The sequence below is a fragment of the Notamacropus eugenii genome, chromosome 1 (genome assembly GCF_028372415.1).
Source record: "Notamacropus eugenii isolate mMacEug1 chromosome 1, mMacEug1.pri_v2, whole genome shotgun sequence".
Classification (NCBI taxonomy): Eukaryota; Metazoa; Chordata; class Mammalia; order Diprotodontia; family Macropodidae; genus Notamacropus; species Notamacropus eugenii.
The window spans coordinates 634,082,199-634,098,708 of record NC_092872.1 but is presented as its reverse complement, the minus strand read 5'-3'; the positions used below and the strand labels follow the sequence as shown (position 1 = coordinate 634,098,708).

General features: G+C 42.1%; 1 protein-coding gene across 1 annotated transcript in view; it reads right to left on the bottom strand.

Moving 5' to 3' along the window:
• GMCL1 (germ cell-less 1, spermatogenesis associated) overlaps positions 1-7,512 on the bottom strand; it is a 33,748-nt gene extending 26,236 nt beyond the window's left edge. The window contains exons 1-4 of the mRNA XM_072635354.1: positions 7,154-7,512; positions 4,744-4,867; positions 1,907-2,003; positions 671-768 (exon numbers count right to left, since the gene is read on the bottom strand). Coding sequence (XP_072491455.1) covers positions 671-768; positions 1,907-2,003; positions 4,744-4,867; positions 7,154-7,401 — 567 coding nt within the window. The 5' untranslated portion in view covers positions 7,402-7,512. The remainder of the gene's footprint in view (positions 1-670; positions 769-1,906; positions 2,004-4,743; positions 4,868-7,153) is intronic.
• Positions 7,513-16,510: the final 8,998 nt, after the last annotated feature.

Below are 16,510 nucleotides of genomic sequence, written 5' to 3'. Positions count from 1 at the left end.
AACAAATAATATTTTTTAAATGTAAAAAGCAAATTTAGAACAGATATCACAGAATGCCAGAAGCACAAAAAGTATACTTTCCTCTGAAATAAAAATCTAGATTACTAAGTACAAAGCTTTTTTTTCTAATGAAAGAACTTCTGTGTAAAGTACACTTTGAAAACAACTAATATTGAAGATAAGTTAAATGAATGTAGAAATTAATGTCATTTATAACAATTACCTGAGACATTAAAGTTAAAAAACAAAATGCAGAAACTACTAGAATTTCAAACTCAGCAATAACTGTACAACTAGATGTAAAATATACATATGAAATTCTGATGTAATCAGAATGTATCAGCAGTTGAAAAAAACGTTCATAATGAATAAATGGCTTGTGGTTCTAAGTAGGTAACCACAAGTTATATGCTTGACAGTAATCAGACAAACCAGGAATAAAAAATCTTTTGAACCTAGATAAACAATGTTTTCCATAATACAATTAACTACAACTAGTGTTCATGCCAAACAAACAATATGCTCACTTCTGATATGAACAAACTATTACTTATTTTTAGTTAAACCACAAGAAGATTTAGACGGTTCATTCACACATTTTTATGTTAGAACACACATTGAACCACAGAAGGATATTGTAACTGACCCTGCATTGGGGCAGGTCACTTACCAGCTGCAGCATACAAGCTGCTGCCAAAATGGCAATAACTCGGCTGGGCTTTATTAAGACATCATCTCGATACAAAGAGCCAAATGCCACCTGCAGTGCTGAAAATAAATGCACATATTAAAAAAATGCCAAAGAGCAACTATAAATTCCACTATGTTTTGTAACATCGAAAACAACTAAAGACTAAATGTCACAAGCAAAGTCAAGCCTTGAGAGTTAATCTTGACATGACAGGACAGAATACTAGATTGGAACTAAAGAAGACCTGGATTCAAATTCCACTTCAGACACTTACTTGCTGTGTGACCCTGGGCAAGTTACTTAAACCCTCTCAGCTACAGTTTCCTTATCTGTAAAATAGGGATAAAAATAGCATCTACCTCACAGGTTGGGTAAGATCAAAGAATATAATACCAAAGCAATTTTGTAAACTTTAAAATGTTAACTATTATTATTCTACTACAACAAAGCATCTAAAACAAATGTAACCATCCAAAAGGCTAATAATTTGTTATCTTTAGTGGTGATCATTTAAAGATGGAACAAACCAATTTGCAAGGTAATATCTGTTCCAAATTAGAACCTTTCCAGCGAAGGTCAAACTTGACCAGCTAAGATTAACATATTAAGGAGTCTGGTCTTGAGACATCTACAAAGAAGTGATCACCACCTTGTCCTGACTCTCTCTCTACTAGTGAAAAACTGGATTAGACAGTAGCAAGAGAGATGGAAAGACACAAGTGGATAGGGAGAAGAGGGGGATCTAAACATAACAATTTAGAAAGGAGAGTAAATAAGCACATAATTGAAGGATAAAAAGGAGGCATACCAGCAAACTAAATATATACTAAAAATGTAATTATAATTCATGATAATGATTTTAAATTCTCTGTCCTTATGAGCTCTTTTATATCAGTAAGAGTATCACAGACAGATGTAAGAAGTCAAATTGCTGACCTGTTGTTTTGGCATTGTGGAGATAAAATCTGACAAGAAGTAGGAGAAACATGTAAGCTGGGGAACTTAGTGCTTTCCACTAAGAAGATCTGATTGGATTAATAAGCTTCTCTTTTAAAATGGAAATATTCTCATAAAATGCTCAAACTTCAACAAAAATTATTTAAAAAAACACTTATTAAATGCTTACTATAAGCTAGGCATAGAAGAAAAAAGATGTTAAAACTACTTACTGGCTTCAAATAAATTGATCATATTAAGGAGAAAAATTTTCTTTACCTTCTACATCAATATTCTGGTCAGGAATCTCCAGTTCAATAGTATTCATGCTTGATTCTTTCCAAGACCCACTAAACATACTGGAAAAGTAGCCAGACTAGAAAATACAAAACGTTCAAATTAGATCTTAATGATAAACAATGTATAGCTAGATATATGTATAGATAAACAAGGTATAGTATATTGAGAGAACACTGAACCAGCAGTTGAGTTATGGTTTACAGTCTTGGCTCTCTATGACCTTAGGCAAATCATGTTACCTCTCTGAGTTTTAATTTCCTCATCAGCAAAATAGGGAAGATAAGTAATGCATCTCAATGTGGAATGTATTTCACCTTTCAAACCTGGTTTATATAAAACTTAAATGCAACTTATAAGCACATTATCTTGCAGTATAAATCTATATTTTTTTCCTAAAAGATCTCATTTTGGGGATACCAGGTCCATATAATCCCTATAAACCTGTAGCCAACACTGAAGGTAAGCGGGGGGGAGAAGAGGTAAGGGAATGAGCATTTTTAAGTATCTTCTATGTGTCTATTAATAAGTGCTTTGCAAATATTATTTCATTTAATCTCCACAATAACCCTAGGAGGGAGGTGCTATTATTTTCCTCACTTCACAGTAGAGGCAACTGGGATAGATAGAAATTAAGTGACTTGCCCAGAGTCACAGAGTTACTAAGTGTCTGAGGCTGAATTTGAATTCAGGTCTTCCTGCCTTTAACTATCACTGGAGAGCTAGGTAACCAGAGATGCCTAAGGAGAGAGGTCATTATGGAGATAGGGCCAGTCCTTGAGACCACCACCAACAACCATCACCAGGCAGATAAACACAAGAGCCCTGAAAGTGGCATAACATTTCTTCCCACCTCTCCACCCACCCCCATACCACTGGGCCCTGTTTTCAGACCAAGGCTCCCAGCCATCATTCAAGAAAGTAACTCCTGTGTGGAAGGGACCCGATATTCCTACCAACTGCCCCTCAGAGCAGGTAAGCATTTTAATTCAAGTAGCAAGGCAGCCTGAGGGAGAGACAGGGTGCACGTGTCCCAGACAAGTCAAACCACTGTCACCCCCATCTCCCCTCAGACCTTGATGGAGACAGCCCAGAAACCTAAACCCAAGGGCCTTAGGAAGATCAATGCTTCCAGTCCAGTGCCCTCAGCCGTTATCCTGGACAGTAACCCTCTGTGGACAAGCAGCCTGGTGACCATTCCTCCAGGTGCTGCAGCCAGAGGTACTAAAGACCTAGGAAAGAAGTTTTTGTCAGCAGTCCTTGGCACTGTCGAATGGCTCAACATCAGAAATGGACATGATTTTATCAGTGGAATGGTACTTAAAAAGAGGCTTTTGCTGTTGCATTCTAAAACCCACAGGACCCTCCTATCTGACTGCTGAATCCTTCCTGGTGTCTTCTCTCTTCCATGAGAATGTGAGCTCCTCAAGAGCTGGGATTGTCTTTTCTATTTGTATCCCTAACACTTAGCACATTATGAGACCTTAAGAAATGCTTTTTTCATTCATTCATTCAGGTCAGTATGGCATTTTTGCTACCTATTTTACAGAACTGTTACAAAGATCACAAAATCACAGGATCTGAAGACTGCAGGGAACCTCAAGGCCATCTAGTACAACTCATACACACAAAAAAATCCCCTTTATAACATACCTGAGAAGTGACTATCCAACCTCTGCTTGAAGACCTGTAAGAAGGGGAAAGCCAGCACCTCCCAGGGTGACCCAATGCACTTGTGTACAATTCTAAAGTTTGGGAAATTTTTCCTCACCTAAATTTGCCTCTTTGCATCCACTGTTCTTACCTCTGAAGCCAAAAAGCACAAATCTAATCCCTTCACCACACGAAAGCACTTCCATAATATTTAAACTTTAGCTATTGGGTCCTACTTCCAAGACCATCTCTTTTCTACGTAAATATGCCCAGATTCCTCAACTCATCTTCATGTGTCAAGCACTCAAGTCAACCTTCACCATCCTAGATGTCCTTTTCTCTGGATACTCTTCAGGATAAAGTGATCTATGAAAAGTACTTTATAAATGTAAACTAAAGCTAAGTAACAGATTGTTAAAATGCCATGCACAAAGTCAGTTTGACTTAAAGTAAATAAAGTAGGGAGTGAGAGCTGGGGAAGACTTGGGTTCAGATGCTTGCTCTGAAAACTTAAAGCTTATGGGAACCCTGGGGAAATCATTTAACTTAAAGTTTAGTTTACTCACCTGTAAAGAGGGATAAGATTAGGAATTATTTACCTTTCAAGAAGAGTATTTGCAAACATTATTGCACTACGTAAGTTATTACTGGTGCAGCTTCCTAAATTTTATATATAATTTATATATTTATATATATATTTTATATATTATCTAATACATTTTGGGAGGGAGGTAATATGCTGAGTCAACAATAATTCTAACAAGCCAAACATACACTTATTTAGCAGCCCTAGCCTTAGTTAGTACTAGCACTTTTCTTCCTATTCCTCTATTCTACACCTTCCCCTTCTTACTGAAGGAACTTGTAATAAATAAATTGTTGAGATAACAATAAAGACAGCACTAGTTTAACAATGAAGAAAATGTCCAATTTTTTTCTAGCTTATGGGTTAAGCTAAAACAGACTTTTTTTGGAAGGCTCAGTATAAGTAACTAAATTGGAAAAAAGTTTTTTCAATCAGATAGCTTTTCAATCACACTACTACATTCAATGAATAATTATTACCCATAAAAAAAGATCATTACTATAAATAACAATGAGAAGCAATACTCTTTAAAATAAACTAAATTTGATCAACTCTAGATCATTTGATAAAAACAGCTTACCTGACACAAGTATATTTTGTGTAAGCTCCATTCTTCTCCTAGGGCACAAATCTTAATGTCACTATTTTCCCCATTCAAAAATAAAGTCTGATAAATATACTTGGATGTGCTTTTTAACTTTTTCCTGGGGAGACAAAAAAAACCCCACAAAGTTATGTACAGGTGTAACACTGGAGTGCAAATTTCAGACCTATGCCTCAAAATTTTGAAACTTTTTTTGGTGCATCTGACAACCTCAAAAAGTTATCTAGTCCTCTACAAATAAGAGCCTTCTTTATGACCTATGCCCAACAAGTGGTCATGGAGCCTTTCCTTGAAGACCTGAACTAAAAACTCAAGAATTACTGAAGAAGTTCATTCCTTTTTTTGAATAGTTCTGATCTGAGATGCTGAGAATAAAATGTACAAAAAGTCAAGACGTAGCTACAACTTTAATTCACTTGGGGAACCATCACTTAAAAATTCTTTCAATACTGCTTATGATGATTTATATTCCCAGTGCCTAGCATTTTACAGGCTTGCTGCAATTTACTTTTTTAAAAAAATTTTTTGTAGGGGGAAAGGCAAGGCAATTGGGGTTAAGTGACTTGCCCAAGGTCACACAGCTAGCAAAGTGTCAAGCATCTGGGGCCGGATTTGAATTCAGGCCCTCCTGACTCCAAAGCTGGTGCTCTATTCACTGTACCAACTAGCTGCCCCAGCATTTTACTTCGGCAACAAAAAGGAGATAGTAATTATAATGACATTTAATAAAAAACATGTTCCTTTGTTGAAGGAAAAAAAGGCCGAAGGACCATAAAAGGTTGCTGTCTCAAAATGAAATCAACAGGTGAGGGGCTTTGGCAGAGGCCTCCATCACTTTCTGATCACTCATGTGGCATTTCCTTTCCTATTTGAGTTCAAACAAAATTAAACCAGGAAAGTGTAATTTTTTAAAACCACTTTGTGACATGGTGGCCCCATCAGTTCTACTACTAACTAGCTTTAGGACTTCTTTGAGTTTGGGCTATAAAGAGGTTGCGTTACACAGGATCTCTTCCAATTCTAAAAGTTGCAAGAGCCTATACCCTTCTATTTGTTTTACATTATATTCTTTACTTGTCAGCAACCAATCATCAGAAGCCTCTGGGATCTTAAGTCATTAACCTTGGTTTTCAAAATAACCAAGTCGCAGGAAGTAAACATTTACAACACCTATGTGCACAGCCGACAACTTAAAAGTAGCAGAGGCTCTGAAATAAACTAATGTTTCAGAAACTTCACTAACAAATGGTTGCTGGCAACATAAGCAGAGCACCTTGGTAAAGAATAATTGTTCCAGGTTTCCCCTTTCAGTGAGGGGTGACAAGGTTGCATGGCTAGATATCTAAAATTTATTTGTGAACTATTAAAGGCAACCGGATGAATAGCTGGTTATTCTACAGACATCCACTGCAGGAAGACAAAAATACATTTACATGGTGATTAAACAGAGCTGGTGTTAAAATGTTTTATGAGGAGATTCATGCATTGACTTGGCGTTTCCCTCAGTTGGGGGCAATTACCAGCACCCCATAATAACAGCCTGGCAATTCTCTCCTCTGTAATATACAAACACAATCAGGTCCATGATATTATAGGATTCCGAGCTGAAAGGGGCCTCAATGATTTTTTAGCTCAACCCCCTCATTTTACAGATGAGGAAATTGAGGCCCGGAGGGAAGTCGGTGACCGGGTCCAACTACGTAACTAGCCAGGATGGAAGCTTGGACTTCTGACTCAACACTCGGCGATTTCCCCTCTTTCTCCAGGGAGAAAACAACACTGCCTTTTGAGTCAGGAGATTTGGGTTCAAATTCTTGATACCAGGGGGGCCTCCCCTGCAGAGGTCTCAATTTTTCATCCGTAAAATGGGAACAAAATAATTTACATGAGGGCTGTAGCACTACCAAGTGCTTTCCCTCAGAACAACTCGAGGTAAGTAGTGCAGGTGGCTGTATCCATCATCTCTTTGCAGGTAAGGACAGAGGTCCAGGGAAAGTTAATGACTTGTCCACGGTGGCACAACCGTCACCACGCCGGGGCCCACGGCACCGACCCAGGTGAGCGTGAGCAGGTCCTTTCCTCCCTGGGCCTCAGTTTCTGCGAAATGAGGAAGTTGGCAGTTCTAGCGCCTTCGGGGGAGGGGGATCGGAAACACCTGGGGCAGCCTGAGGGGGCCTCCGGACCCTCCTCCCAGGAATTATAATGGTCGTGGGCGAGGCAAGTGAAACACCAGGTTACCAAAGGAGCCCTCCTCCTCCACCCCGGGGCCAAGGTACGGGACCAAGCCCGGCCGGCGGACCCCGGAGCAGGGGCCCCGCAGCACCCCGCCGCGGGCTCGGCCCCCCGCGGAGGGGCAGGGAGGGGAGGAGGGGGCTCGGGGACGCACCTGCGCGGGGTGTTGAGGAGCCGCTCCTGTTCGTCCCCCTCGTCGAGGTCCTCGTCCTCCGAGCAGCGCTCGCAGGAGCACAAGGAGCCGCTGCTGCGCTTGCGCTTGCGGCCGCCCCGGCAGTAGCAGGCGCTCCCCCGCGGGGCGCACCCGCCGCCCGGCCCCGCCGCGCTCCCCGCCTCGGAGCCCCGCTCCTGGACGGCTCGGCTCCCGCCTCGGCGCAGCACCCGGCTGCTCAGCGAGCCCATGGGCGGCCCGGAGACTCCGCCGGCTTCAGGGAGCGCGGCCCAGCTGCGCCCCCGACATGGTCCGGCCCCAGCCGCCCCGACCCCCGCGCTTTCACCGAGACTCCGCCTCCGCCACAACCGCCGCGTCCATTGTCGCCCCGCAGCGCTCGGCTCGGCCCGCCTCCCGCGGGGCCCCGCCCCGCCTCGCTCCGCCCCTCACGACTGGCCCCCGCGCATGCGTGCGCTGCCCTGCCTCTACCCACAGCTACCGGCTCGGGTGGGCGGGGACTGGAGGAGGAGGAGCAGGAGAAGAGGGTGGGCGGGGGAGCGGCGCGCCCTGGGCGTGGAGGGGGAGGGAAGGAGGAAGGAAGGGGCGAGAACCAGGGAAGGGGGGAGAGGGGAGGGGCAGAGACGGGGAGGAAGAGAGATAGGGAGGGAGGAGCGAGAGGGGAGGGAGAGAGGAAGGGGCGGGGCGAGAGGAGGAGGAGAGCAGTTAGGGAGGGGGTAAGAGAGGGAGGGAGGAAAAGAGAAAAGAGGGGGAGAAGGAGGCGAGGCAGGAGCTCCCCCGCGTCCTCGCGGCCCCGAGCCTCGGCCGGGGCCCCCAGGGCGCGTTCCGCAGCCTCTGCCGACCACGCGATGATGGACGTCCTGCCCAAAGCCCTAGTTTGCCTGCGTTTCCCTCTGGAGAGGAACCGCGGAGCCCAGCCCAGCGCTCCCATGTTACCGAGGCTCTCCTGAGCCTCCAGGCTGGCCCGCCCAAAGGGACAAGCCGAGGTCTTCTGCCCGCCGTGCCAGCCTCCCTCTGCAGGCCTGGGCAGGACCTTGGAGAAGGGCTCCACCGGCCTCTTCGTGTTACTGGGGAAGAAAGGGAGGCTTCGAGGGACGATGTGAGGACAGCATAGAATTCAGAGGCTGGAAGGTCACGCAGTCTTCAGTTTATTACAGTTGTAGCTTTGAAACTTGGAAAGGAATTTAAAGGTCAGCGTAGTTACATCCAACTTGCCTTATTTTGAGAGAAAACTAGTAAGGCGGGGTCAGGATTTGGTTTTTGTACCAAAAAATAACACTGGAGGTAAGCAGTATAGACAGATCTGAATCCATATCCTCCAACTTCAAAATGAGTGCTTTTTTCTGTTGAAGACCTCTTCATTTGACAGTTAGGGAATGTTGACCTGAAAGTCTGCTTAAAGTAAAGGCAACAGGCTAAATGCATACATTTTTATTATTCATTCATTCATTCCCCATAAAGTAATGGTTACGTAGTGCTATGGAGGCAGATGCTATCTATCTGGCTGATACAAAAATTGGCTAGGTTTCAATCTGTTTTAGGACAAAGAAGGTGTTCTGTGTCCTTCAGATTTATGGTCTCCATGAGTGATTAACTAGACCATTGGAAAGGAATTCCTTAATTGCATAGGTTGTAAATACAATAAGATAACAGTTTGATGAAGTTTCAAATAGAAATTATGATCCAAGATGTCTGTGTGTTCTTTACCATTAACATGCCATAACATAGTATATGTCCGCAAAATATTAAGATATGGAAAGCATCCCATTATTCAGAAAAAGTGTCTAAGGTTAAAGGTCTCTTCAGGAATGTTAAGTCAGCCCTGGCTGGCTTTTGTTAACATAGAAAGAGGCATTCTCTCAGTTTGCTTCAGAGAGAACAAAGAGATTATTCCAGAATTTTATATTAAATATTATCAGGAAATTAAGGCCTCCAAAGGGAAAGAGACTTGGGGTCATGGGATTTCAAGCTGGAAGGAACCTTATATATTATCCAGTCCAACCCCCTCATTTTACTGAGTCCTAGAAACATGCCAGTAATCTGGTCACTTGTCTAAAGTCTTTTTGTTGAGTCCTATCAGTGATATCCAACTCTTTGTGACCTCATTTGGAATTTTCTTGGCTATTACATGACAAAACCTTGTTTCCAGGTTTCATAACTCTTCTCTTTATAACAAACACATTGCCTCTCTTGACTAGCCCTGTCTGTCTTGGGATCATAGGCTTTAAGGAACCTTAGGGATCATTTAATCCAATTACATCATTTAATGAAAAAGGAAACCAAAGCTGAGACAGGTTCAGTGACTTACATTAAGTGCACTGGCATGTAGTATTTGTTGATTGAGTAAAATGTTCTATATCTACCAGGGGTGGGAAACCTGTGGTCTAGAGGGCATACGTGACCCTCTAGGTCCTCAAGTGCAGCCCTTTGGCTGAATCCAAACTTCACAGAACAAGGGGATTTGTCCCCAGACTTTCACATAATCTTTATCTGTGTGGATGCTTCTCCCATTGATGAGGTTTAGGGGTCATGGGGACCCCAAAATACCGACAGTCTGGGTCGTGTTCAAATGACTTCGACTCAAGCCTTCTTAAAGCCAAAGAAAACAAAGTTTATTAAAGTTTCGCCAAATTGGGTTGGCTCTTAAGGAGCCTAAGCATTTGTAACGCTTGTATTCACAAGAGGGCCAGATAGAATCTCAGCTAGACAGAGTCTGAGCTGGATTGCATCAAAGTACCTTCATGGAGGCAAGATGGAACTAAATACAGAACAGACTACAGGAGGGATCTGGGGGTGGTCTGGTAGTCCAGGGTGATGGGAGGAGGGGTTTAGGGAGGGTCTTCTGGAGAAGTCCTAGAAGGGACTCCAAGGAGGATCAAAGTCTGGAAACAGCTGGAGGCAATCAGGAGATATCAGACAATGGAGGGTTTGGGTGGGAAGCAGGTGGGGCAATCAAGAGGTAACAGATAATGGCCACAAATTTGAGTATGAAAGGCCAGGTTAAGTGGACAGATTCAAAAATTCAATTTGAGTATGAAAAGCCAGGTTAAGTAGGGGAGATTCAAGGGGAGCTCAAGGAGGCTCCCAGAGTCTGAACACCATCACCATGAGTAGAGATCCCAATTCTTTAGTAAATCAGGCTTTGATAAATTGCTTCATGAATTGCTGTAGTCTCCCAGATTTCATGCTCAGGAGATCAACCATCTGATGAAAGGCCTTTCCTAGTTTGACTGGACACAATCTGTTCTGCAGCCCTGTGTGATATTGTAGAAAGAGCACCAGGTTGGCATCAGACTAGGGTTCAAATCCAACCCCTGCCACTAACCAACTGTGTTGTGAACCACTTCCTATCTTGTCTACAGTGACCTTTTCTATAACATGGAGAGGTTAGAAGAGGTAATATTCTATAACTATACAGTGGAAAGCTTTTGTCCCTTCTTTCCACCCTCTCAAAATGAAATCCCCTGAGGGAATACATGTTTAGGCCTTAAGAGAAAAATCTGCTTCGCTTCCCACTTCTCCTCTATACCCCTTCCCTCAGGGTGATCTGAATAATTACATTCAATTGCCGAGAGAGATCCTTAAATGTTTAAGAATAGACTGCCTCAGGGATGAGAAAACCTGACAAAACCTCCCCAGGCTTCAACTTCCTCATCCACAGGGTTGAATCATTGATTTAGAACTGGTTAGAATCTTAAAAGTCACTGAGTCAGAGAAGGAGCTGAGGCCTGGAGAAATCACGTGACATGCCTAGGGTCACTGAGCAACCAAGTGCTTGAGGTAGGAGTCTAAGCCAGGTCTCTTGTCACTCCAAAAGCAGCATTACATCCACTTGTTTGACCTCTGAGTCTCCTTCCCTCTCTAGATTTCTGATCCTAAATAGGAATGCTTTCTTATATCTAAACAAATGGAGAGTGAACTCTCTGCTAGGGTAGGGGGGCACCCCTCCCAGATACCAGAGGAAGGAAGGTGGACCTCAAGGTTTGTAAGCTTGTAGTCACTCAAAGGTGTCATGAAGCTCAGATGAGATGATGAATATAAAGCACTTCACAGATCTTAAAAGAGCTATACACATGCCAGTTATTATCAGTTTCCTGTCTGGGGATCTTTGTTCCCTGGGCTTCCTACTAGACTCCTGCTGAGTTCAAGCAGTGTTTGTAAAGCAAAACAGAAATGTGATGTGATGAAACCTGAACTGTTAGGGGTGAGAGAATCGAGAAAATGTATGCACATATACTTTTAAGTTTAATCTGCATTAATAACACTTAAATCTTGGATGATTGTCAAAACAAATCAAATGCAGATTTATTGTTCTGACTTTTCAGTCATATCTGATTCTTCATGACTTTATTTGGGGTTTTCTTGGCAAGTGATTTGACAAAAGTGGTTTGTCATTTCCTTCTCTAGCTCATCTTACAGATGAAGAAATTGAGCCAAACACAGGGTTAAGTGACTTGCCCAGGGTCACATAGCTAGGACGTGTCAGGAGATCAGATTTGAACTCAGGAAGTTCTGACTTCAGGGCCTGGCACTCTTTCCACTGTTACCACTTAGCAAATTTGTAGTGATTGCCAGTTTCTGAGGTTCTAACCCTAACTCTGAAATTTTAACAACCCAACATGTTAGAGCTGGCTCTGTTGAGGTTCAGGGGTGCTGGGGACCCCAAAATACTGACACGCTGGGTCCTGCCCAAATGAATCAACTCAAGCCTCCTTAAAGCCAAAGAAAAACAAAGTTTATTAAAGATTCACCATATTGAGTTAGCTCTTAAGGAGCCTAAACATTGTAATGCTTTTATTCACAAGCAGGCCAGATAGAATCTCAGCTAGACAGAGTCTGAGCTGGATTGAATCTAAGGGCCTTTACAGAGGCAAGATGGAACTTATATACAGAAAGCCCATGGGAAAGATCTAGAGGTGGTCTAGTGGTCTGGGAGGAAGGTCTGAGGAGGATCGTGATGGGATTGAGGTAACTAGAGATGTAAAACAGCTGGAAGCAATTGGGAGGTATCAGACAATGCAGGGCTTGGGTGGGATGTAGGTGAGGCAATCAAGAGGTAAGGGATGGAAGGCCAGGCTAGGCCAAGGGCAACAGATTTGTGAATGAAAGGCCAGGTTAAGTGGGGAGATTCAAGGAGGTTCCAAGAGTCTATACCCCAACAGCTCCAGCACACCCGGTAAAACACTACATTTAAATCTGGAGCTGGTGAATCTGTAGTGAATCTAAAAGTTGGGGAACAACAAGGTTCCACTCCCTAGACAAGCTTTTGTGAGTCCAGGAGTAGGCAGTATATGAAATGGTCTCAGGAAAGGGAAGTCTCTAGTCTGGTACTACAATCTGAATTTTGATTCTGGGAAAACTTATGATTTTGCCAGATTAGAGAACTCTTGGAGGCCTCTCCCATTGTAGTGGCAACAAGCTGTACCCAGTGATAATGTTTAATATAAAATTTTGGAATAATCTCTTTGTTCTCTCTGAAGCAAACTCAGAGAATGCCTCTTCCTATGTCAACAAAAGCCAGCCAGGGCTGACAACATTCCTTAAGAGACCTTTAACCTAAGACACTATCTTGAATAATGGGACATTTTCCATATCTTAATATTTGTAGACATATACTATGTTATGGCATGTTAATGGTAAAGAAAACACAGACATCTTGGGTTGTAATTTCTATGTGAAACTTTGTCAAACTCTGTTATCTTATTGTATTTTACAGCCTATGCAATTAAGAAATTCCTTTCTAATGGTCTAGTTAGTCACTTATGGAGATCATAAATCTGAAGGACATAGAACACTTCTTTGTCCTAAAACATATTTAAGCCTGCCCAATTCTTTGTATCGGTAGCCAGAACATTTCTGGCTCCATAATGCATTATGTTACCATTTTCTTTAATAGGTAATTGATTAATTAATTAATTAAATCATAAAATGTATGCATTTAGCCCATTGCCTTTTCTTTAACCAAGTTTTCAGGTCAACACCAGCAATGTAGAAAGATCTTCATAGCATTCTGCTGTTGTCTAAAAGCAATACCTGGCATTGCTCTATAGGAGTCATGCAAAATTGTAGAGGGAAACTAGGGAAGGGATAGGAGAAAGGAGAACTCACAGGACTATTTGCCTCTTATGAAATGCAAATGACTGTGGAATTTATAGAGTTTAGAAGAGGTTGCTCATTACATGGTCTTTATGGTCTTAAGGTTTCTGAATTGGACTCTAGTTTTAATTTTTATACTCTTACAATAATTTCATGAAATGTGTTAGTAAAAGAGGTTGGTTTCCATTAACCAACAAGCATTTATTAGGTAAGTACTGAGAGAAATGATTATTAATGATCAATATTAATGATCAAAGAGATCTTTCTCTTTAAAAAACAGTTCCGTCTCTGGAGGACATTGCTGATAATGTCATTGGAGTAACTTTCTTAATTTTGTTCAGATTTCACCCCAGTAGGGAAGCCATTGTACTCTATTCAGGTTTGGGTGAGTTGTCTATTTTTTGAATAAATTTGCTCAGTACTTGCCATCCTCAGGAACACCCCTTTTTCAAGGGCATATGAGCCATGATTGTCTTTGGCATTTAAGAGTGCTACTGACCTTTTTTACTAAAATGCTAGCATTATTGATAAAATGACTAATTATCCAGAAATTATATCTCTTGAAGTCTTTATTTGTCACAGCATATACTATTTGCCTGGTGAGGGAATTGGGATTAGGACAGCAAGTGATTAATTGTGGGAATTGAGTGAACCATACTAACTCTCTTGTGACTCAGTTCTGGAGCTAGTTCTGTTTTCTTTCTATTCAATCTTGGATTTAGTCCTACTTGTGTCTTGTGAGAAAATTTTATTCAGTTGTGGTAACTGAGAGAAAAACATTATTTTGATGTTTGAACCTAGCACTGTGTGGTGTGATTGTAAAGCTGGACCAGTTCTCCCTCCTGCTTAGAGACCCTTTAACCATGGTCAGACAGTTTTGAAAGCTCTGTCTGTTGAATTTTTATTTTGATTTTCTTTGATAGCTGTGCTTGATTAAAGTGACTATTAACCCCTTGACAGCTGCTTTCCTTTTACGAATGCAGATCTAAGAACCTGTGACAGCAGGATCCGCTGTGTGTGTTGGGGTGCTTACTGATACACCAAGTTCACACAGATACTGTCAGAAGTGGGATTGGAAACACAGATCCTTTGATGTTAGAATCCCTTCAATCTTTACTGTACTTATACTGCTAGGTAGAGATTTTTCCAGATGTTCTCAGTGGGGCTATAAGCAAGCATAGGGAGAGTTATCCCAAAATGAACACAGGTCCACTTCTTTTTGTGAGTGTCCCTGACAATGGGCTACCATTTGCAAAATTGTGGCAGGGGAGGAATCATCATTTTTGTGGTGACTTGGGGCTCTGGGGTGTTGTAGCCAACTCAGTCCTGTAGCCTTTGCTACCCTCTACCTGAGGCTGGAACCAAATGAAAATGTAATTGAGAAATACTTAACAAAATATAAATATAAATACAATAAAACAGATACATTTAAATTTAAAACTAAGTCAATGTGCAGTGACCTTGACACTCATGCCCTAGTGGACCCCTCGAGGTACCAGGCAGCTAACAAGCCATATGGGGCCTTGGAGGCTACTGCCACCAACTCTGCCAATTCCCCCCACTATTTTCCACCCTGGCAGTAGGGATAGAAAGGAGAGCTTGCCACCTCTAGCCTTGTATGCTGCTTCCACGTATAACTGGCTTAGCAATTATATGTTGTTTTGGAATTTCTGTACCATTAGTTTCTATTATTAGCCTAAATGATTAACAGTATACCATACATCAGCAGCTTAGACACTTTTAATAGGTTTCTATCACCAAATTTAAAAAATCATTGGTTTCCACTGATAATGTTTAATGCCCCCTCGGGAGGCAACAGCGGAGGCGGGAGCAGACCAGGGCTCCCCAAGCAGGCAGGAGCCCCAATCCATTGTTGAAGGTCTGTGCATAAACCCTCTGAGGGAACTGAGTCCGTGAGGCGGCCCTGCCCAGACCTGACCACCTGAACTTAATCTCACACTGAATAGCAGCCCTGCCCCTGCCAAAAGCCCTGAGGCTGGCAAGCAGCATTTGAATCTCAGACCCCAAGCACTGGCTGGGAGGAGCAGGAGGCGAAGTGAGTGTGAAGAGAATATTCAGAAGTCAAGTCACTGGCTGGGAAAATGCCCAGAAAAGGGAAAAGAATTAAGACTATAGAAGGCTACTTTCTTGGTGAACAGGCATTTCCTCCCTTCCTTTCTGATGAGGAAGAACAATGCTTACCATCAGGCAAAGACACAGAAGGCAAGGCTTCTATATCCCAGCCCACTCAATGGGCTCAGGCCATGGAAGAGCTCAAAAAGGATTTTGAAAATCAAGTTAGAGAGGTGGAGGAAAAGCTGGGAAGAGAAATGAGAGACATGCAGTCAAAGCATGAACAGCAGGTCAGCACCCTGCTAAAGGAGACCCAAAAGAATGCTGAAGAAAATAACACCTTGAAAAATAGGCTAACTCAATTGGCAAAAGAGGTTCAAAAAGCCAATGAGGAGAAGAATGCTTTCAAAAGCAGAATTAGCCAAATGGAAAAGGAGATTCAAAAGCTCACTGAAGAAAATAGTTCTTTCAAAATTAGAATGGAACAGATGGAGGCTAATGACTTTATGAGAAACCAAGAAATCACAAAACAAAACCAAAAGAATGAAAAAATGGAAGATAATGTGAAATATCTCATGGGAAAAACAACTGACCTGGAAAATAGATCCAGGAGAGACAATTTAAAAATTATGGGACTACCTGAAAGCCATGATCAAAAAGAGCCTAGACATCATCTTTCATGAAATTATCAAGGAAAACTGCCCTGAGATTCTAGAACCAGAGGGCAAAATAAATATTCAAGGAATTCACAGAACACCGCCTGAAAGAGATCCAAAAAGAGAAACTCCTAGGAACATTGTGGCCAAATTCCAGAGTTCCCAGGTCAAGGAGAAAATATTGCAAGCAGCTAGAAAGAACAATTCAAGTATTGTGGAAATACAATCAGGATAACACAGAATCTAGCATCTTCTACATTAAGGGATCGAAGGGCATGGAATAGGATATTCCAGAAGTCAAAGGAACTAGGACTAAAACCAAGAATCACCTACCCAGCAAAACTGAGTATAATACTTCAGGGGAAAAATTGGTCTTTCAATGAAATAGAGGATTTTCAAGCATTCTTGATGAAAAGACCAGAGCTGAAAAGAAAATTTGACTTTCAAACACAAGAATGAAGAGAAGCATGAAAAGGTGAACAGCAAAGAGAAGTCATAAGGGACTTACTAAAGTTGA